Source organism: Ostrea edulis, chromosome 3 (genome assembly GCF_947568905.1).
Source record: "Ostrea edulis chromosome 3, xbOstEdul1.1, whole genome shotgun sequence".
Classification (NCBI taxonomy): Eukaryota; Metazoa; Mollusca; class Bivalvia; order Ostreida; family Ostreidae; genus Ostrea; species Ostrea edulis.
Window position 1 is genome coordinate 4739233 of NC_079166.1, and position 22950 is coordinate 4762182.

The 22950-nt window shown below is 34.3% G+C and overlaps 2 protein-coding genes across 3 annotated transcripts in view; one reads left to right on the plus strand and one right to left on the minus strand.

The window, feature by feature from the left end:
• LOC125674288 (uncharacterized) overlaps positions 1-6435 on the minus strand; it is a 41894-nt gene extending 35459 nt beyond the window's left edge. Inside the window, exons 1-6 of one of the 2 annotated variants that reach the window (XM_048911415.2) lie at positions 6294-6435; positions 4060-4197; positions 3797-3861; positions 3358-3522; positions 2579-2722; positions 849-962 (exon numbers count right to left, since the gene is read on the minus strand). In XM_048911415.2, coding sequence (XP_048767372.2) covers positions 849-962; positions 2579-2722; positions 3358-3522; positions 3797-3861; positions 4060-4197; positions 6294-6397 — 730 coding nt within the window. In that variant the 5' untranslated portion in view covers positions 6398-6435. Of the gene's footprint in view, positions 1-848; positions 963-1432; positions 1572-2578; positions 2723-3357; positions 3523-3796; positions 3862-4059; positions 4198-6293 lie in introns of those variants that run through there. The other variant, XM_056159796.1, reaches the window with a different exon arrangement.
• Positions 6436-15820: 9385 nt separating this feature from the next.
• LOC125672755 (uncharacterized) overlaps positions 15821-22950 on the plus strand; it is a 188624-nt gene continuing 181494 nt past the window's right edge. The window contains exon 1 of the mRNA XM_056159795.1: positions 15821-16128. Within this exon, the coding sequence (XP_056015770.1) occupies positions 15964-16128 (165 nt within the window). The 5' untranslated portion in view covers positions 15821-15963. The remainder of the gene's footprint in view (positions 16129-22950) is intronic.

The following is a 22950-nucleotide window of genomic DNA, read 5'->3' on the forward strand; positions in this document are numbered from 1 at the left end:
CGTGTGCAGAATGTAAAAAAAGATATGTTGCCCATCCCCGTCTCAGACAACGTAAATGCACCTCATTCGATGCCTAGAGAAGTTGACCCTACCTTTATTGTGGTTAATATTACCAAACAAACACAAGAAATTAATTCAATAAGTGTACTTTCAATTTCTCGAACTAACAAAATGGCGGATTGGCATAGGTTTACTACCTGATTGTACCTACGCTGTTCATAATTAGATAAATTGAAAAAATATATACATAAAAATTTTAAAGCTTAGATTGTACAACTTTGTTGATGATTTGATGTTTTGATATTCAATTAAAAATCAATTCGAGAATTGAATTATTAAATTTACATAGCATTGCGCACTCTTTTCTTTTATGGTGACATCATATGTGCTGTCCCAATGGCTGTTCCATTAATTGCAAATTACCCAAAGAATAAGGTAAGAATTTTGAAATAAAAATACGCATTAAGGGTTTCAAACATGTGGATATAGGCAAAATATTTTGATTTTGCTAAAGATGCAGTCCCATAACTGCAACGGTGTGTGCAAATAAATTTCCATAACTTGCTAATACGCATTATTCAATTTCTGTCCACACTTCGTTGCATTATGGGACTACATTCTTCAAAAAGTAATAATTCATTGCATAATTGATGTAGAAATCAAGATTAAACTGTATAAAATATCATTGAACTGGAAATTAAGGTTACACGGGGTAAAATGTCATTAAAGTATAATTACGCTGTATAAAATGTAAACATTGTAGAAATCAAGATTACATTTTCTATTTATTCCAAACCATTAGATGACATTATTTCGGATATTTTAAAAACTGAGCAGCAATTTCATACTTTTTTCACAATGTGTTCCTGTAAATCCTTGGACACACCTGCAGTTGGTCACTAACTCTCCCTCACAAGTACCTGGATAACATCGTGTGCTGTCTGTTCTCCAAGAACATGCTTCTGTAATCACCATATAATGCTCTCTGTCACGTCATGTGGATTTAGTTAAAATTTACTTTCGAACACATACATAATGTTTAACACAAGTATTGTTATATAATCTAGTAACTATTTCCTACATACAATCGCAAGTACATGAACCTGGTATGCCAATTCCTGAGAACAATGAACAGTTATCTCAGTGAAGGTTGATTTTTTTTTCTCATATAGTTTTCTTCGCTTGTAATGCACCTGTAGTGCAGTATAATTGTTTTCCTTTTTCATCGACCCTCCGAAAATACAAGAAATCGATACAAAAGTAAACTGATAATTTTTGTTTGCTTTACGTCCCATTCATTGATTTTCCACTTAAAGTACAGAGGTTACCAGCTTTAGGTAAACGCCAAAAGTTGGACCTATGCAAGACGCTTACGACCGAAGCAGTTCCAGCATTTACTACGATCGAATTTAAAAAGACGCGTGACTCTTACTTCTAATACCAGGTGCTCGGCGAAGGAGTAGTCTCTAGACACTGTGTCGGGATCGAGAACTGTATCCACGCCTCCTAAATCTACGCCTCTCGATTGGGAAGCGAGATTTCTAACTACTATTTTGCCTAATCCCTCTGCCACTGCGACATCTTGTATCCACCATGAGATATATATACGAAAGCCCAGAAGGCTCATTCGAGATTCGAAATTCAAAATACAAGATTCGAAATTCAAAATACGAGATTCAAATTTCGAAATTCAAGATTCAAAATTCAAAATACGAGATTCGAAATTCAAAATACGAGATTCAGATTTCGAAATTCAAAATTTAACCCAAATTAACCAGTCAAGTTATAGGCCACAATAGATTAAAGGTTAGAGGGCACATGCATATAAACTTAAAATATGCCAGGAAGCTTATTCTTCTAATATGTTTACCAAACAACGAAACATTTCTTTTAAAACTATAAATTTGTAATATGATGTACTCTTAGCATGTAGATAAGCCCGTAGAACGCAGAAAGGGAAGGGGACAGAAAACTTGTTCCAGCTCCCAGATATTAACCCTGCACTCTATGTGATAACCAGGTCAAATAATGACGAATGCACCTCATAATATACATTAAAATGAAATCATATATGAAGCCTATTAACCGATGATACCCCTCCAACAATTCTAGTTTGATTTTTTTTTCTTCAGTTAATTACTAATCAACAGGTTAAGTACTAGTATACTCCAGCCGCTAGAGTTTCAGGGGCGACATTTTTATTATGTTTTATGCAAAGAAAAATTCTTTGATTGTGTTTTATTTTCATCTTAATCCATTTTATTTTATCTATCTATTTTCATTATGAGATCTACGAGGAACGTAGGGACGTTAACCGAGGCTGTGGGCGTTTGGGTCAAGGATATTGTATTGTACTTATTTATATAATAACAATGGAGGACATTCGAACCATGAATACATATTTCTCTCCGATCTATGTTGTATATTTTCACATTTTTAGGTCCCAGCATAGCACCGTAAATGTAAAAGAATACAATGTAAGAGCAGTATATTGATTATTTGTAATACACTGAAATTTTGATAAGAGTTCTCGATCTTTAACGTGTTGATTTGAGTTTAGTTGCTAGCCTATACATACGAAGACATTGCTTTCTATCCTCACTCCTGACGTAAGCTCTGTAATATGGTCGGTCCTGTACAACTCCTTCACAATTGGCGCATATTGTTGATGCAGCAGTATCATAACAGTGCATTTCTAAGCAGTTAGTTATGCTTGGACAAACTATAAACCAGAGAAGAAAATGAAAGAAGAATTGAAAATACATTTCGTGATAGATACCATTACGAGGGAAAATAATTCACTGAACAAGCCGTAGTTTCACAAAGACAGAGGGACAGAAGAAATACTACAAACTGCCGTTTTTCATTCCAGGCGACTCCCCCACCCCACCCCCAATCATAATATACTAGTCAACTATCATTTAGATTCATGGAGACAAACTTTCATGGACTGCCAATTAAGAATTTAAAGTTTCATTCGGATGTACTTTATGGTGATATATGGTGTTTTGTTGGTTGGTTGGTTGGTTGGTTGGTTGGTATGTTGGTTTTATCATTTTCAAACTTATACAAATCGTATCTTTCGCTGAAATATTACATAAAAAGGATTTGATCGAAGTAATCCATGACCACCCCACCCCCCAACATATAACTATTCTACAATATAGTGCATCGATTCAAAATCTTCAAATAATTGCTGAGAAAAAAATACCCATTGTTACATGAAAAATGTTAATTTGTCCAGTTTGATAACTTAGTCAAAATATGATAACTTTCGTTTTGGTTCAATCAACATTACTTTTCTTTTTCTTTACCATACAGTTTCAATAATCATATTCAGTTTCACGTAATAAATACCTGTACACCGTGGTCCATCGTTGTAAAAGTACTTGTTACAGTTATTACAGTTATCAGGAGATGGACAGGAACCTGTAGAATGTTTCCATTGCCATCCAAATTTGGTGGACACCCTTGCATATTGGTTACACGCTCCAGTAGGATTTGTCAGTCCACCACAAACAGCTAAATTATGGAAGATGTATAGAATCTACCTCGTTGACACAAATTAAGAAATGCGTATTCAATGTAAGAGGAAATAACTGACTCATTCAAATCCAAAGTGCACTAGAAGTACTTCTTGAAATTCGTGTTATGCATAATATTGTACTGCGTGGGGTTTCCAAAAGGTATTCGATGCCATGAAAATCTTAACGCAAAAAATATACCGTTGCTTTCAGAGAGAGAGAGAGAGAGAGAGAGAGAGAGAGAGAGAGAGAGAGAGAGAGAGAGAATTTACCGTAGGGGCAATGATCCAAGCCGTGAGATCTGTACCCTAACATACATCTGTATTTGTATGTAGTTCTACAAAGACATACAACGATATAGTGGATCTCTAAGAACATCAAAAGGTGTGTTAATTTACATTTTACAAATTATCTACACTGTTAGATCTATACTATGAAATATCAAGAAAAAAGTTTAACTGAGCACTACCATTAGGCATACTTAATTTAATGTCAGTTATGATGTAGTATATGTCATTATGTAAGTCCCTTTTACCTGTAGCACCGTCTGTAGTCATCATTATGATGATAATGATAATAACAATAGACGCCGTGGTGGTATCTGTAATAATAGCGATGATAGCCCCACCAGCCATACCATTTCTCTAAAGAGGAAACTTTCTCTACGTTTGCTCTGAAAATAAAGCAGATCATTTATATGATATATTTAAGAAATAAGGTATCATTTAAAAATATTTATCGGGATATAAATACAGGTTGGTCACGTGATCATGTACCAACCCGTATTTATATCCCGATAAATATTTTAAAATTATACCTTATTATATTTACATTTTTTGGTCGGTAACATTGCTGAATTGTGTTAACAACACGTTTCCATACATTTCAAATTGTTGACGTCCACATAGATGTTCAAAATGACGACAACACAAAACAAAGTTCCATAAAATGAAGAACTGTCTTAATTATTAAGACGCTAGAAAGTAAGTATATCAACATATACTTATACATTAACTCGGGGGTAGATAATGGAAAATTCTTCCATATGTCTAATTTTAGGGGGTGGGGGGAATTATGATTTAAACGGGGGTGCGCAATGTTACACTTACAGTTGTGATGCGCTTTCACTTTTGAAAAGTGAAGACGTTGAAGACCGACTTTGAAAGATATTCTGTAGATATTACGGAGTTAACAGAAGACTGAGATGGAGGAACATGAAGAACAGGGGGGCAGTCGTCAGGTGTAGGCAAATCATTTATAGACAGGACAGAGGACCCAGCTCAGATGAATCTCCAGAAAGAACTGAACATCGCAGAGAATGTGGAACTGCACGAAGGTAAGGGACGGTTTGGATTTGGATATGTAAGCTCACTGAACGCTTCTTTTGACTCGATAAATTTCTCTAATAGGTTTTTAACGACGCCTCGCTTCGATGTCCCGACATAAACTTGGAAACCGACGACATCAAGCACCTATGGCTGCTGTGGCACGGAAGCAGTGTGGTGTGTAGGTCTTAATGCACTTTGACGACTTATCGGCCATACATCCTGTGAATGACCTTTTTGCTAAAGCCTAATGTCATCGTCTAGCAGTAGGTACAATTCCGCATCACCTATGACCAGGGTGAAGTTGTAGCAGACGAAATTTTAGACATACAATAGTAAAATATTGTCTACAGAAATGCTTTTATCAATTATGGATGAAAGTCCACTGCTTGGAATACAAATAAAACCGTAAATACATTTTGTGATGTTGATTTCATCTATTGATGGATTTCTGTAGTAAGTGAGAGCGATTGCTAGATGTGTATTGTCTTAGTAAAAGTAGTACCTGTTACCTACTTTTAACACATGTTCATACGCACAGCCGTCACTGTTGACCCCGTAGTGGATTTATGCAGGGATAAATACGTTTGCTCGTAATAGTGTTATGTAGGAGAAAACAGTAGCAAATGTAAATATACCATTTTAAGTTTGGGAGTAAGGTGCTAGCTAACGAAATTGTGTAATTAGAAAATGTTATAAAGAAATGTATATTGATTGTGAAAATTATGAATATAGAAATTGAGCGTTTGATGTTAAGAAAATTTTAATAGATCTTGGGTTCAATGACATTTGGATTAATCAAAAAATTGATAAGCATATACTACAAACTGAACAACAAAGATTTTTTGATCAAGCTAAGCAAGATATTTTTTTCAAAGTCGAAAATTCAAGAAAATGTTCATTTTACAAATATTTAATTGATGGATTATATCTTCAATGTTATCTTAGAAAATCAATTCCTGTAAAGTTACAAATGTGTATACCTAAAATGTGATTATCTTTGCACCATTTAGCCATAGAAACAGGGAGATATTCCAGTACAATCAGAGCAAATAGATGCTGTGTTTTGTGTGTGAATAATTTTGAAGATGAATGCCATTTTATATTAGTTTGTCCTGTATATACAGAATTACGGAAAAAATGTATTAAGAAATATTACTATAAAAGACCTTCAATGTTTAAATCAATAAAATTGTTTAACACGGAAAATTTGACATCGAACAACTCATAAAAAATGTATAGGTTTCATAAAACATGCCTTATGGAGAAGAATATAACGTACACATGTCTTTTAAATGACAAAATTGTCATGTCCTCCTATATTTTGAAAAATGAAATTTATTTCTGATCGCTAACAAGATGACTTTGTTTTTTAACGTATCAGAGAAAACATGGTTTACAGATACAGTTTGAAGAAATGTATAGTATAGGTAACAAATCTTACCCATTCTCTATCAATTGTGACTCGAAAGGGTTGGATCCCCACGCCGTCGACCTCGACCAGATATACAGGTATACCATACATATCACGAGTCTATAGCGCTCCATTTTGCGTTGTATACTACTTGTAAATGCGAAGTCAATACAAATTTAAAAGCTTTACAAATTCTCTAATATGGAGGTATATCAGTGCCATAATTATATTTTAGCATTTTGGTTTTAACAATCTTATGAAAGGTGAAGATAACGAACAGTGATCAATCTCTTATGCTTTGTTCACACGAAAAATCGAATTCGCATTAATTAAACGTAAATTAATGTGCATTATATCTTATCCGCGTTCACACGGAAATTTTGCTTTATTTTACTTCGCAATAAATTTAATGCGAAGTAATATTTAATGTGCATCCGTGTGAACAAGACACTATTGTAGCATTTTTGTTTCTCTTTTTAGCTCTTCTGAGCCAAAGGCTCAAAGAGCTAATCATATGACCATATGTCTGGCGTACGATGTGCGGTGTGCGTCAACTTTTTGAAAAAGGGCTATATCTCAAGAACCCCTTGGCCAATTTTTGTCAAATTTGTCACAGGGTATCCTTGGCCCAAGGGTTTTCATTTGTTGTGACCCTTTAACAAGGGGAGATAATTAGGAAAATGCAAACAAAAGTAGTGGTTGCTAAAAAATCTTCTCAAGAACCACTGGGCAAATTATCACCAAACGTAGGCATGAGGATGAGGATAGGTTGTAGATAAAAAATTGTTCAAGGCATCATCCTGGGGCAAAGGGTGTGGTCTCAAGGTCACTTCAAAGTTGACCTTAAATCTTGTTTTGTTAAAACTTTGATATTTTGTTTAGTATAAGGACTAGGATCATCATATTTTGTCAGTTTATGTATCTTAGGACCTAATATCATGTTGTTTCAAAGGTAGGTCATGGTGACCTACTTTTTTTAATTTCGCAGGTAAGTATTATTAAATGGATTTTGATGCATATCTTGAACACTTTTGAGCCTATGATCATCAAAAGTTGTCAGTTGATGGATCATGAGACCTTAAACGTAAAAAGTATGTCACCATGATCTACTTTCTGAATTTTATGGCTAATCATTTATGAATACATTTTAGGTTTTTATTTCAGATACCGAGAGGTTTAGAATCATCAAACCTTGTAAGTTGATGCGTCTAGAGGCCTCGAAACATATTTATTGAAAAAAAAAGTACGTTACAGTGACCTACTTTTTGAATTTTGCAGACATTCAAATTTCACATTTTCAAATTTAGATGCATATTTTGGACACTATGAAAGCTAGGATCATCAAACTTTGTCAGTTGATGCATCTAGAGTCTTCATAGTTTGTTGACCAAAAGTAGGTCACCGTGACCTACTTTTGGAATTTGACGGCTATATTTTAATATTTCAGATACTATTTGACTTACAATTATCAAACTTTGTCAGTTGATGCATGTTGAGTCTTCAGAGTGTGTTAACTAAAAAGTAGGTCACCGTGACCTATTTTTGGATTTTCACGGTTATATTTGAATATTTCAGATACTATTTGACTTACAATCATCAAACTTTGTCAGTTGATGGGTCTTGGGTCTTCAGAGTGTGTCGACCAAAAAGTAGGTCACTGTGACCTACTTTTGGAATTTGACGTTTATATCTAAATATTTCAGATACTATTTGACTTCAATTATCAAACTTATGCATCTTGAGTCTTTGGAGTGTGTCGACCAAAATGTAGGTCACTGTGGCATTCTTTTGGAATTTGACGGGTATATTTGAATACTATTTGACTTGTCAGTTGACGCATCTTGAGTCTTCAGTGTGTCGACCAAAAGTAGGTCACTGTGATCTACTTTTGGACAGTTACATTTAGATTTTCAGGTACTATTTGACTTAACATCATCAAACTTTGTTAGTTGATGAATCTTGGTTAGTGAGAATTTTTGCCTGTTCTACAATGTATCAGAAGAGCGATTTTAGACCCATGGGCCTCTTGTTAATTTCAATTCTGTATTTTTGTTTTAACAATTTTATTTCCTGTTATCAATTTGATTCTATATTTTTGTTTCTACAATCGTACTTTATATTTTTGTCCCCCCCCCTTCCCCCCCCCCCCCCGCCCGCAACGCGGAAGGGGACATAGAAATACCGGTGTCCGTCCGTCCGTTTCACTTCACTTTGTGGACGCAACTCCTCACAAACCGCTCAACGGATTTTGTTCATATTTTGTAGGATTGTTAGTCACCATGTGTACGCCGCCATTTTGATTTGACAAATTTTACAGGAGTTACGGGACTTTGTTGAATTTGTACGTGCTACACTATAGGAACACTTTGTGGACGCAACTCCTCAGAAACCGCTAAATGGATTTTGTTCATATTTGTAGAATTGTTAGTCACCATGTGTAGTTGATCATATTGTGCCACCATTTTGATTTGACAAATTTTACAGGTGTTACGGGACTTTGTTGAATTTGTACATGCTATACTATAGGAACACTTTGTGGATGCAACTCCTCAGAAACCGCTCAACGGATTTCGTTCAAAATTTGTAGGATTGTTAGTCACCATGTGTAGTTGATCATATTGCACCGTCATTTTGATTCGACAAATTTTACAGGAGTTATGGGACTTGTGTGCTTCAAAAAAAATTGCGGCGGTGGGGGACATGGCTACGTGTAGCAATCTTGTTGTTTCTATTCTTTATGTTCATTCTATATCTTTGTTTTAACAATATTCTATTTCATATTACATATTAGTTTTGACAATTCTCTTTTAGCATTTATTCATTTATTTTATCTTTCATTATATTTCATTTTAACATTTTTTTATCAGTTTATAATTCTGATTTTATATTTTTGTTTTCACTATTTCATTTTAACATTTCTGTTTCTGTTAATAATTTTTATTACTGTTTCGTATTCCGAAATCTAAAAAAGTCATTTCTAAAATGTCATTGTAAAAAGTTATGTAACCCGTATAGTAAATTCACGATCGACAAGGCGCGATCGAAACACCCTCGGAAGGTACATGTATCATAAACTGTCACACACATACAATTTGGCGCTAAACTTCGATTAAGCAATGTGAGTACAAGAAAGACTGCTGAACTGCTACGGCAGGCGCCAGACGCCTCATCTAAATACATCACTTGTGGGACACGTGACTACGAGTCATGACAACACATCCAATCAGTTCATACAACACACCAACGAAGAGTAGGCCTCCATTAACGGAAAATGTAAGGGGTAAGTTTGCATCCTTACTACAATCTGAAGGACTGGCAAAATCATGAGCAAATTATCACTTTTGTACATGCTACTATTATTAACTTACTGTTTTCCTTCAGAATCAAAAATATAGAATGGAGAGAAATAACTAGAATTAGAATTGAAAATTTTGAATAAGATTGTAAAAACAAAAAATGTAGAATAAAATTAAAACCAGAAACAAAAAAATTAAAATAAAGTTGTTCAAACAAAAATGCTAGAAAATAATTGTGGCACTGATATACCTCCATATTCACCGTCCTTTAAATGCACAATGTGTATGTATGTTTGAATACTTTTGCTTAAAGGTGCCTTTTAATCCTGACCAGATTCCAACTTCCCCCTGAATTCGATTGGACTCGAAGACGTTATTAAAAATTATATGCATTCAAATAGTGATAGTGATGCTACATCTTAAAAAGGAAGAAAAAACAGATGCGGACATCAAAATTTCAAGACGGGTGAACATGCAATCATCATTGTCATGTTATTGAAGATAAATAATATTGTTTAGTTTGAATTTAAACTGAGATATCTAAAATAGTAAAATTCCTCTAAAATCAGTGGAAAATGTTCCTAATCGACAACTATTAAAATGTTAGAAATCAAAACTAGTTTTGTAATGAATTTGTCATGCATACATGAAACACGTGGTAAATGGAGATTGTGGAATAGAATTAAAAGGGTAACATTGTATTTTAGAATGCACAACCATAACTACGTGAGTCGGTATTATTATGATTGTGGCATATTTGTATCAGACTCATTTTTCAGCCTATTCTGTTGTTTGAGGGTTTTTATACTGTATCCAATTTCGTTGATCTGTGACCTAAAACGTGCACATGTTCAATTCTACGTAAACAGTTTTTTATAAAATGTTTCAAACGGGGTATATCTATACAGTTGACGAGCTACATATAGGTTCTTTGTGTAATGTTCGAAGTCTTTTCGCAACATTTTGATGAATTAATATTCCCTATCATTCAGTGAATTACTGCAGGTAATGTTCCAAGAGGAGGAGGGCGGATGCTGTATACAATGTAAATGAACAAGAAAAAGAAGTTTCCTCAACAACACGAGAGAGACAGAGAGAGAGGAAAGCAAGAGCGCGCGCGCGCGCGCGCGAGAGAGAGAGAGAGAGAGAGAGAGAGAGAGAAAGAGAGAGAGGGTCAGTGATTGAATCTGTTAACAAGTACACAATTTTAACTTTAACTTAATAACTATATCATGTCGATTCTTTACAGATTTGGTTGGAAGGGTCTTTGAAACAAGGGTGACATAAAATGTAAATTGCAGTACTCTTGTTGGGGCCTTACGGGTATTACAAACACTGCCAAAAATTCACCAATGTTCAAAGCTCGTCTTCTCTACAACTGTGAGAGAAAATCTAAATGCATAGTAATGTAGCACGAGAAGGTTTCTACCAAATCCATAAATATCATGATCTCCAGGGCGGGGCTAAACTTTGTATATAGCATATCATACGTGTAAAATATTTTTAAGAAACATCTTCTTTAATGTTAGTGCCAATACTAAACTGAAGCTATAAAATGAGCAGGTAGCCCTTTACCAAAATTGTAAATTTCATGATGCCAGGGGTAGGAGTTTGGTATTAGGGTGAGACGAAAATGTTCATTAATTAAATGTTTTATTAATTGAACATTTTAACTTCTCAATTCTTTTGAAATTTGATATGAAGAACATCTTTGGAACTAGGGGGACATAGATTGTAAATATGGGGACTCCTGCATCCTCGGGGCTTTAGGGATGGGGCAAAAACTGCCAAATAATGATCAATTTGCAAAACTCTTCTTCTCTACACCGCTTATATCTAAGAAAAACTAAATGCATAATGATGTAGAATACCCCTACCATAAATGTAAATTTCATCATCCCCAGGGTAGAGGTTCTGACTCCAGGACGGGGCCGAACTTGGTCAATATAGTGTATATGTGTAAAACATTTTTTTTAAATGTCTTCTTTAATGCTATTGATACTAATTAAATCAAAACTAAATAGAAATTTATAAGGAGTATGTAGGTGTTTTTTTTTTTTTTTACCAAAATTGTAATTTTCATGATCCTAGGGGGTAAGGTTTGTTCCAGCGTGTAAACCAAAATTATTATAGTGATTATTGTCATTATCATGTTAAAGACTTCTTTAAGTTTGCTGATACGGTATAAAAACTAAATATATATTTAGAAAGAACAGAAAAGGATGTACCCAAATTGTGCATTTCGCAACCCCCAGAATTTTAACTCTAGGACGATTCATATCGATATCATGTTAATTTTACATATATTATGTAAAGCCTTTCATCAGTATAGGCATTTTCAAGGGTATTTAAATATTAAGAACATATCTTGTTTTATACTTTTGCGATCGTCTATTTGACTGCCCGAGTGGTCGACATTATTGCATCACACCGTTTGATCTTGTTACATTTATTTTTTCAACAAACAACAAAAAAGGAGACATTTATCATTCAAATCATAAATCACAAAGTTGCTTGATTTGTACTCAACAGATTACAGAGATAGGGGGTCTTCTTTCATGATAGAACCAACTGAGAAGAAATAAGCTTAAGTAATGGAACATTGATATGATTTTAAAAGTTGAGGGTTCTTTTTTGTACTTTTATTTATCTATTTGTTCTAAATGGTGTATGTCTCCATGCATATTTAATCAGAGACATTAATCGCACACACTAAAGTTCTAACCTAAACTGAGTGTTCAAAGTTTTTTATATATATATATTGTCATAATTTTGGAGTTTCACTAATTCTGTTCACTTGTTTATCTTGTATGCATGCTCAGCATTTATTGCTCTATACTGTTATCACAATGGGTAACGGGATATGTCTGTCAGCGTCCTACACTAGTGGTCGCCGATGTTCTCATGGGAATATAAGGGTTAATTGTTTATATTCCTGATTAAGGTTAGCCATTATCGGTGCTTTATGATTTTGGCTGGGAACCTTGAAGTTTGAGGGGCATGCCCAAGTTTGAGGCAGTTCTGTATTGGAGTTTAATACAGATGGATGTCAGTTCTGCTCCGTAAGCAGATGGACTGATGTGTATATTGAACTTCAACTATTTGAAGTTGTTCAACATAAATGTTGTGTGTAAATATGTGCATATTTGTAAATAAACTGTAAATATAACATCTGCCTTATTCTTGGACAATAGCACGTTACAATATATATAAACCGTTAAAATATTTAAAATTTGAAAATGTCTTTCTATTTAAATTTTTGTACCATGGATTTAAAATAAGTATCAGTATTTATGTAATAGAGTGAAATTTTACATGTTTTTAAAATACATTATTTCAGGGATTTCATTTATTGAAAATAAATTGGTTTAATTCAATTTCTTTACAGAGTTTTTAAACTTGATATGAGAATAAGGTTTTATCTAATTAAAATCATTTCTATAACTATGATTTGTGTCTGTCTTGCTATTTCATTCCTTATTAAATTTTCAGGTTCTTCTTCTTTAGGATAATTGTTACTATTTATAGATCACTTTAGTCTGGTCACGTGGTTTTTAGGAGGGAAATTTCTATTAACGACAGGTATTTTTGTTTCATGCCCAAGTGGTACAGAAGGGTTGTTCGTAAAAGTTTTCCCATAGTAGTTTGTTATCAAGTAGTTGATGGATTTACTGGATGGAGATTTATTCTATTTGAGCAGGTTAGTATTAAACTTAGAATGCACTATTTCTTTATTTTCACTACTTATCTTGTCTGAGTGAATGTTTGAATGATAGACAATATGAGGGAGTGAATGATCTTTGTAAGTTTGCACGAATGCTGTAAATAATTGATATTTGCCCAACTATCTATTTTGTATTGCTTGTAGGAGTTATGAGACTGATCACTGTTCGTTACCTTCACCTTTCATATAACATATCAATATATAATTAAATAAGATTCAAATTAAGGTGTTTAACTTTTAGAGGAGAGAATGAATGTATTACACTTATGAAGTTTAAAATATATAAATTCTTAAGAGTAAATATTCATGCATGCAGTAAATTATACTATAGACAGTTGCTTCTTCAACAAAAATGGAAAAAGGAAATATTCATATCTAGTGATCAGTCATCCAAAAGATTACTTTGTTAAACACCACTCTGATTCCACGCAGAAATACTCTGAAGTTGAAATAAAAAATATACAAGAGTTCCTCATTGACAATATCTTCGTGGTCTTTGGTGATCAGGTCTTCCAACAGGCTGTTGGAATTCCCATTGGCACGAATTGTGCTCCATTGTTAACTGACCTGTTTCTATATTCATATGAAGCAGAATTTATTTAAAAACTTCTACATGTACGTGAAAAGAAAAAATCTCTTGCTGTGGCATTCAATTCGACATTTAGATAATATATCAATGACGTTTTATCTATTAACAATACTCACTTTCAATCATATGTCGATTCGATATATCCCTGTGAGCTCGAAATAAAAGACACCACAGTCATCCACTTCTGCTTCATACTTAGATATTTTATTGTAAGTAGACATTAATAGCAAACTAACAACTCAACTGTATGACAGATGATTTCAGCTTCTCCATCGTCAACTTCCCATCTTTATGCAGCAATATTCCAATACCACCTGTATATGGTGTTTATATCTCTCAACTGATTCGATACACAAGAGCTTGTTCTGCGTACGGTCAGTTTTTAAATCGAGTCAAGCTACTGACAAACAAGTTGATGGTGCAGGAGTTTCAATTGAAGTCAGCATTTCGCAAATTCTATGGTCATTATAACGATCTAGTTCGTCAATACAACCTATCATTGGGTCAAATGCTGCATGATGTGTTTCATACCGATTGTTAGGCCGTTCTCTTGGCCCACTGATTTTGACTACGGATAACTCTGCTTCCCTGACCACGATTTAGGGCTCACGGCGGGTGTGATCGGTCGACAGGGGATGCTTACTCCTCCTAGGCACCAGATCCCACCTCTGGTGTGTCCAGGGGTCCGTGTTTACCCGCCCATCTGTTTTGTGTTGCTTATAGGAGTTATGAGATTAATCACTGTTCGTTATCTCCACCTTTCACCTTTAGAACAGCAACTCTCACTATGAAGTAGGAGGATTATTTTATATCTGCACCGACCTTAGCACCTCATGGGAGGTAAGGTTAATTGTAGAAATGTTTAAGTTTTACCATAAATTCAGTATTACACATGCAAATTTGTTATAGCACTTATAGTCAGTTTTTCTTTTTGTTCAATTCATATGCTTTAGCAGTTTAGCATGAATCAGCTATCATTTAGATTTTATTTAGTTTGTGTATACCATAAACTCTTTATCATGGTAAGTTTATTCATGTTAAGCTTAGGAAAAGATTTTTAATTTAAGAAATTATTGTAATTTATAATTTCTATGTATTTTAAACTATCTTATAATATTTTGACAAGGACCTTGATTGTAAAATTCTTATGCAAAGTTATTGTTCTTGTATTCAGGTGCAAAATTTAGGTTTATACTAGAGGCTTGCGGTGTTTGAGCAGTGAGGGATCCGTCCCATTTAGTTGCCTCTTACGACAAGCAAAGGATACTGAGGACCTATTTTGACCCGGATCCTCATGGGTCTGTAGGCAAATATATAAACTTGATTTTCAATATGTGGTTTTTTTCTTTAACATCAAGCACCCGTATATAACAGTATGTACAGTATGAGTATTTGTTGGGCAGTGGAAGAAACAAAGACAGATGATATCTTATGCTTTATTTGTAACCTCAAATTACAAGAAATGGCGCAAAACTGATTGTAGACATTATGAAGGTTTTGGCACCCAAAATATTTCGAACCTCGATGTTTTCACATGAATGTGCAGCCAAATTGGGATCTCATCATATTTATCTCTAATGCGACAATTTTCTTTAGTGTTTAGCATAGGAAAGAATGTCAATATTTTGTAAATTTTCATAATGTGTCAATTAATTAATTACTTTTGTAAGTTAAATGGGTTTTTTTTTCTATTACATCCTCAGTGTCAGATAAGCTACATTGTGAATCAACGTTATTTCCTGAATTGCACAATATGGCAAAAGAAAATTGTAATTTCATTCAGGAATAATATTTGGGTGGTATGAATCCATGAATTTGATAATTGCCGTGAGATACGACGTACTGTGGAGAACATATTCCGTAAGAATAACACACTGTACTTCGCAGCATTAAATCCACAACAGAGTATAGGTAGATATATTTAAATCTCACAGGTAAATAAATGTTCCTGTTTCAGATATATTCCAAGTGTCGTTTCGTTAAAGAATTTAAATCACTGTATGCGCTAACCAAGCATATTCAGTGCAGCGGTCGTTTCTAAAAAAAATATCTAGTTTTATTATATTTCAAGAAAAAGAACAGTGCCCTGCAATGGGCAACTGGTCAGTTTGGGCGTTTGGTTTACTAGCCATCATCAATGCGGTACCCGGATGCGAGTCCAAATTTTTGAATTTCAAAAATGGATATGAATATGTCTACCGTTATGAAGGTCACGCTACATTAAGAGATCTCGGAAAGTTCATCATTAAAGCAAAGGTAAGATGTTATTTCTGTATAAATGAATAGTATCTTAACTTACAAAGCAAAAGTAAGATGTTATTTCTGTATAAATGAATAGTATCTTAACTTACTAATATCCCATTACGTCTTACCTTACGGCATTCATCATCAAACACACCGGTATACCTCTATAAGTCTAATCAAAAGGACATCGACACGAGTTTTGATCGATTGAAATTGATAGTATTTTGTTACAGAAATAAAGATCATTTACAAACAAGTGAATGAAACTATTTCTACACATATTGTACTTTGTAATGACATAAATACGGCTCCCAAATCGTGTTTGTCAACACGCCTGTCCTTGTCCGGAAACAACGTGCGGCGGTGAGTACACCAACATTTCTAAGAAAAAATGCCCAAAGCATTCAACATTTTGGCATACTTTAAAGATAAATCAATTTAGAGATCAAGCACTAAAAAAAAAATTCTTCTTTAAGTTTTCGTTTTCACTGAAGCCGTCAACTTTGTAGTTCAGTCACGTGACATGTATCCCAGTCAATGGGATGGATGAATATGAATTACCGTACCTATACTGGATTATTAAGCTTCACAAAACCCTTAGCAAGGAAGATACATTGTTGGATCGAGTAAATGTTCTACCAAGCCCCTATCTTTGCTCCTCACAAAAATATTTACAGCTATGAAGAAACTTCAAATGTACTTTGACGCAACATTTGCCAGAAGGGGTGTAGATCAAATGTGCATTCTGAAAAATTCTAAAGAACGTTTAGAAAATTTGAAATCACAAAACCTTTCTCAAATCAACAACATCAAAACGAATGATTTTTCAACACTTTACACGACCATTCCTCACGATGAATAAGAGACTAGGATTTTTGACATCAAAGACAGTTGCTTCTTCAACAAAAATAGGGAAAAAAATATTCGTATATATTGATCACCATCCAAAAATTACTTTGTTAAACACCACTCTGATTCCGAGCAAAAGTACTCTGAAGTTGAAATAAAAATATGCAGGAGTTCCTCATTAACAATTTCTTCCTAGTCTTTGGTGATCAGGACTTCTTTCAACAGCCTGTTGGAAGTCCAATGGGCACGAATTGTGCTCCTTTGTTGGCTGACCTGTTTTTATATTCTGATGAAGCGGAGTTTATTTAAAAGCTTCTATATGAGAAGAAAAATATTTTCATGTGGCCTTCAACTCGACATTTAGCTATATCAGCGACGTTTAACAAATTAACAATAATCATTTTCAATCAAATGTGGATTCGATATATCCCTGTGAACTCGAGATAAAGACTCCACAGAGTCCTGCACATCTTCTTCATACTTCTATATTTTATTGAAAATGGATATTAATGGCATTGAAACTAACAACTCAACTTTATGACAAGCGGAATTATTTCAGCCTTTACATCATAAACTTCCCATATTTATGTAGCAATATTTCATTATCACCTACATATGGTGTTTATACGGCCTAACAATCGCTAGTTATATGGACAAACTAAATCATTATAACGACTATAGAATTTGCGAAGTACTGTCTTTAAACGAGACTGTTGAAACCCCTGTAACATCAACTTGTTTGCCAGTTGCCTGATTCGATTTGAAAACTGATCATACGCAGAACAATCTCTTGTGTATCAAATCATTTAAGAGTTATAAACACTATGTGAAGGTGATAATGGAATATTGTTAAATGTACTTAAATATGGGTAAGTTGACAATGGAGAAGCTGAAATCATTTTGTTTGTCTTGAAGTTGAGTTGTTACCCTGTCGTTAATATATATTTTACAATAAAATATCAAAGTACGAAGCAGATGTGGAGGACTCTCTGGTGTATTTTATTTCGAGTTTATAGGGATATATCGAATCGACGTATGAATAAAAATGATTATTATCCATAGATAAAACGTCGACGACATATCTAAATATCGAATTGAAGGCCAAATCTTCTCGAAAAAAACAGGACCATGATAAATCATTTCAGTATGCGTGTATTCCCAGGTAGTATTAATTCCTGTTTGTTCAAATTGTGGTATCTGGGTATAGGGTGAGGCTGCAATAAGGGATCAAAGTTTTACATGGGAATATATCGGAAAAATCTTTTAAAATCTCACAGCAGGGTCATGAATACCCCTATCAATATGCAATCAAGGTTGAAGTTTGTTCAAATCATGACCCGCCCTTAGGGATAGGGTGGGCCATAATAGGGGTTTTATGTGAGAATATATAGGATAAATATCTAGAAATCTTCTCTAGAACAACAGAGCCATGGTTATTCATATTAACATGCAAACATTTCCAGGTAATGCAGTTTTAGATTTGTTCAAATTGCTGTCCTTGGGGGTAGGGTGAGGCAATTGGGGAATCAAATTTTTACATGGGAATATATAGAGAGACCAGGGCGATATAGTATACTCATATTGATAAACAAGCACCCCAGGAAGTGCAGATTGAGTTTTAGTCTGTTCAAATCACGATCATCGGGAGGAGGGGCTAGGATGGGGCCACAATAGTGGATCAAAGTTTTAAATGGGAATATATAAGAAATATCTTTGAAAATCTTCTTCTCAATAACAGCAGGACCACGATTTAATCATATCAATGTGAAAGCATCTTCCGTTCGTGCAAAATCAAGTTCGTTCAATTCAGGACCACATTAAATCATATCAAAATGCAAATGTTCTTAAAGCTCTGTGGATTCAAGTTTTTAGTATACCCTCCAACCGTGACTTAAAATGGGGGTGTTGTATATCTGACTATACTGGGTCAATGAGAAGGGTAATCCGGATTATATACCAAAGTTGGTTTTTGTGTTACGATTTATCATATTGATTTAATGCAGTATGTCAGGAAGTTTTTTGGCAAATGTAAACTTCTTTGGCTTAACGGTTCTTGAGAAGAGAAGTTTTAAAATAGTTTTTTCTATATATCAGTATGTAAAACTTTGATCCCGTATTATGACCCCATCCTACCCCCGGGCGCCATGATTTTAACAAACTTGAATATGCACTATGTCAGGAAGCTTTCATGTAAATTTCAGTTCCTCTGGCCCAGTGGTTCTTGAGAAGATTTTTAAATGAACCCACCTATGTTTGCATTTTTATGATTATCTCCCCCTTGAAGGGGGCATGGGCCCTTTATTTTAATAAACTTGAAAGCCCTTTATCCAAAAATGCTTTGTGTCAAGTTTAGTTGAAATTGGCCCAATGGTTCTGGAGAAGAAGATGAAAATGTGGAAAGTTTACGCCGACATTTTGATCAGAAAAACTCACTTGAGCCTTCGATCGGCTCAGGTGAGCTATAAACCTACGCAAAAAATGAATGTTACTAATCGTTTAATGATATACATATATGTAAATAGATAGAGAAAAGACGCCCATTTCTAGTTATCACTGAGGACGCGCAAATCTTTACTTGGTCACATGTTACACCTATTAATGATGTCAGGTATTATAATCTACGTCGCATGTCTTGTAATAAACAATGAAGCTCACAAATCAAATTTACAAAAAAAAAAAAAAAACAACCATAACTAAAACGCCAGATGACATCACAAAAGACATAACATCCATGTTGCAAACTGTCAATGTACTAGGAATGATTGTATCCTACGTTATACCATTAACATACATGTATCGTCTTAATCGCAAAGTTTTCTTCCTGACGTTTATGGTATACATTTGCAATGATGTTGTCTTTTCACTGACGTAATTGGGTGAATACGATTAAAGCAACACTTGTGACACTAGAGTTGAATTTACGCATGCTCAGTTAATGAACTCCATATATGAAAATAAAACATATCGTGTTGTGTGGTGTTTGTTTACAACATGGAGGGTAGGAACGCAAGAAATGCGAACTCTGATGGGGAAATGTAATATAACAAATTCATTGTTGTATGTACATAGGCATTGTTTTATATCTTCTAATTATCATATAATCAATTAGAATTGCTTTTTGTAAAATTAGTAAACGTCAATTACGAAAAAAATATCATTATATAGTTTTATCATTATCTGGTAAATTCAGCATTTCGACAGTCTGTGCATTCGTAAATGTGATTTAAAGTTTCCTTTTAGTATCCAGTTCAATGTTAAGTGTCAGAATTATGTTTCGTATCGTGTTTTTATTGATGCGTTACATGTCTGGTACGAAATATAGACAAAACTGATCTTCACACTACGTTTCTTCCTAACACGCCGCCATATTGGAACACTTGTTACTCCTGGTAAAATGGGGAGTATACTCGAGTAACACGAGTTCAACACTAGTGTCTATAATTCGAAATTTTATTTACAACTCTAGTTACCTGTGTAACTCGGGTCGCTTAATCGAATTCACCCATTTTAGGTGGGTTTTTCTGTTTGAAAATGAACGGCGGAGACCAATTTACACAAAATTTTCTGTGTAGAAGTGTTTGAGCAAGTGATAAGGGATAGTAAAATATGAGCCACTTTTTAACTCCTTATGGACACCTCCACTGTCCGTAGTAAATTACCGTTGGGGTTGGTTGTACTCTGCGCTAAAAGCACGATTTTAACCTGCGGAGAAGTGGGTGTATCAAAATGACGTTTGGCCACGGTAATAATTATGGCAATAATTACAAGGTACCAAAGTCTCACGAGATCAGAGAGAGCTCTCCCGTTAACCAGGTGTATAGTGCTTGTTATTATACCTCAGAATGTTTTTACTATACAAATGTTAGGTGAATAAATTTGCTATTTCTTTTGGATAACGCTAGCCGTGAAATAGTTTCTGAACTATCTCACCCTATGCGCCTTGGGAAATAGTTGCTGTCTTGGGGGACAATAAACTTGCTATTGTCCTCGTAGCCAGTAAATAGGTGTATACTGTCCACCTGCTCACCATTGGGAACTGGAATTTGGATTTTTGAGTAAGATAAATATTCTAATATATGAGACCCCAGACCGTTTTCTTACCCACATTCTGATCAGTTCAGCCTCTGCAATTACCGATCAGTATGGCGTGTGTTTTCTTTCCGCGATTCCTTCAGGGTCCGTTTTAAGGGTCACATGATAAGTGTACACAAGACGACCCTTTTTTTTCTTGAGATATGTATCGATACGATATCGCGGTAGCTCCGTGGTAGTGTTCACTTTGTAACTGGGGTGTTAACTACCCAAACTTGTCAGTATCCGCAAACAGATCTGTATTTCAATCAGTCCATGAATATATTATTCAAAGTAAGAGATTTGTTGCATTACACAAATCCTGAAGCATTATGCATTGTATATTATCTGTAATACTCATGCTTGCATTCTGTCCTTTGTTCTGTTTGTTGAATCTCCTCATCATCATGAATGCATTTTCTTAATATTTCTATGGATTTGTCTGTGTCACGGCGCTCAAAAGTACTTTTGAAGTTTTGTTTTATCAAATTATTCAAGATCTTTTCAATGCTACTCAAAAGCTGATCCAATGTCCTTCGTGAACGGGTACACGATTAGACAAAACTTTTTCAACTGTGGTTCTGCTAATAATTTCTTCCCTCTGTCGATCAGACATCGATAAATCATACACAATATATTTCAAGTCAATATGTATGCACCCTTTACAGGTGTTTTTAACAAATAAGAAGGCAAATGTTATTTTATCATTTTTGTGTATAATTATTTGATGCAATTCTAGACTTTGGGTAAATATAAAATTATACCCCATGAAATTTTTAAACATGTGTTCCTTTTAAATGTACATGTTCAGTGAAAAGTTCAACGTCATATATCTGCGTTTTAAATATTTGAAGATACTCAACAGAGAATAATTAGCTGAGTAGACTAGAACCAACATGTTTCCCGAGACCAGGAAGTAATGTTCTAGTTAGACCTCCTGTCATGCTGCCAAAGGGAACCAAATATTCTAAATCTTCCATTAGACTTGTTTCTTAACCAATGTAAACATAAGGAAGGTCCCATGCACATTATACCATACCATAATCACGTAAACCATTTCAAAAGGTTAGACATTGTAAACACGACATGTCTATTTGTTATTTGTTCCAGAAGGTCGGGCAGTGATATATTCAATAAACATTCTATAATTACTTCGTAAAGTTCAAAAGGTCTTTCAATAAAACCTGTGTATGAATTTGTAAACAAGTAAAGAAATCATTGTGCAAATTTTGTTCATAAGAAATAATTTACATTCAGCGACACGCAATGTAACGGGGTTGATTGGTATGTTATGTATAGAATTCAAACCAATGTGTGATATGCGTGTGGCTGTACAAGTTTTGACTTTTCGTTTGATATCCTGATCAACCCAAACATTACATTTTTTTTCAGTTAATGCCGCTATTAGCAGAATTGTTCCACCAAACATAATTACATTCCTTTGTTTGACATTGTATAAATATGTATATCCTCTCTATGCTGTTCAGTGCAATGTGAAAGTCAATTAAATTGAAATTGGAAGGAAAACATTTTCCTTCATTTATTTCGTACCAGGTCAATGCCAAACGCTATTTTATGCCGAATATTGAGTCACACGATTTGAAGAGATGGGTTTTCTCTTTACCGCTAGAGAAAACTTGATGCTTCGTGATTTAAATCCTAGTACTCATTGCTTGATTGTACTCGACGGTTTATATGTCTCAAACTTTATTTCATATCAAAAGAAAAAAAAATTGCAATTACTGGTAATTCATGAAAATTAAAAACGTTATTTGTTAAATTCCTTTTCAAATTTACGACTTAAATCTCCAGTAAACACGCCAATTATATATGTATAAAAGGTATATTAGACAAATATACATATGTATTGAAATGAAATGACTGGAATATTACGAAGTAAATGTATGACAGACG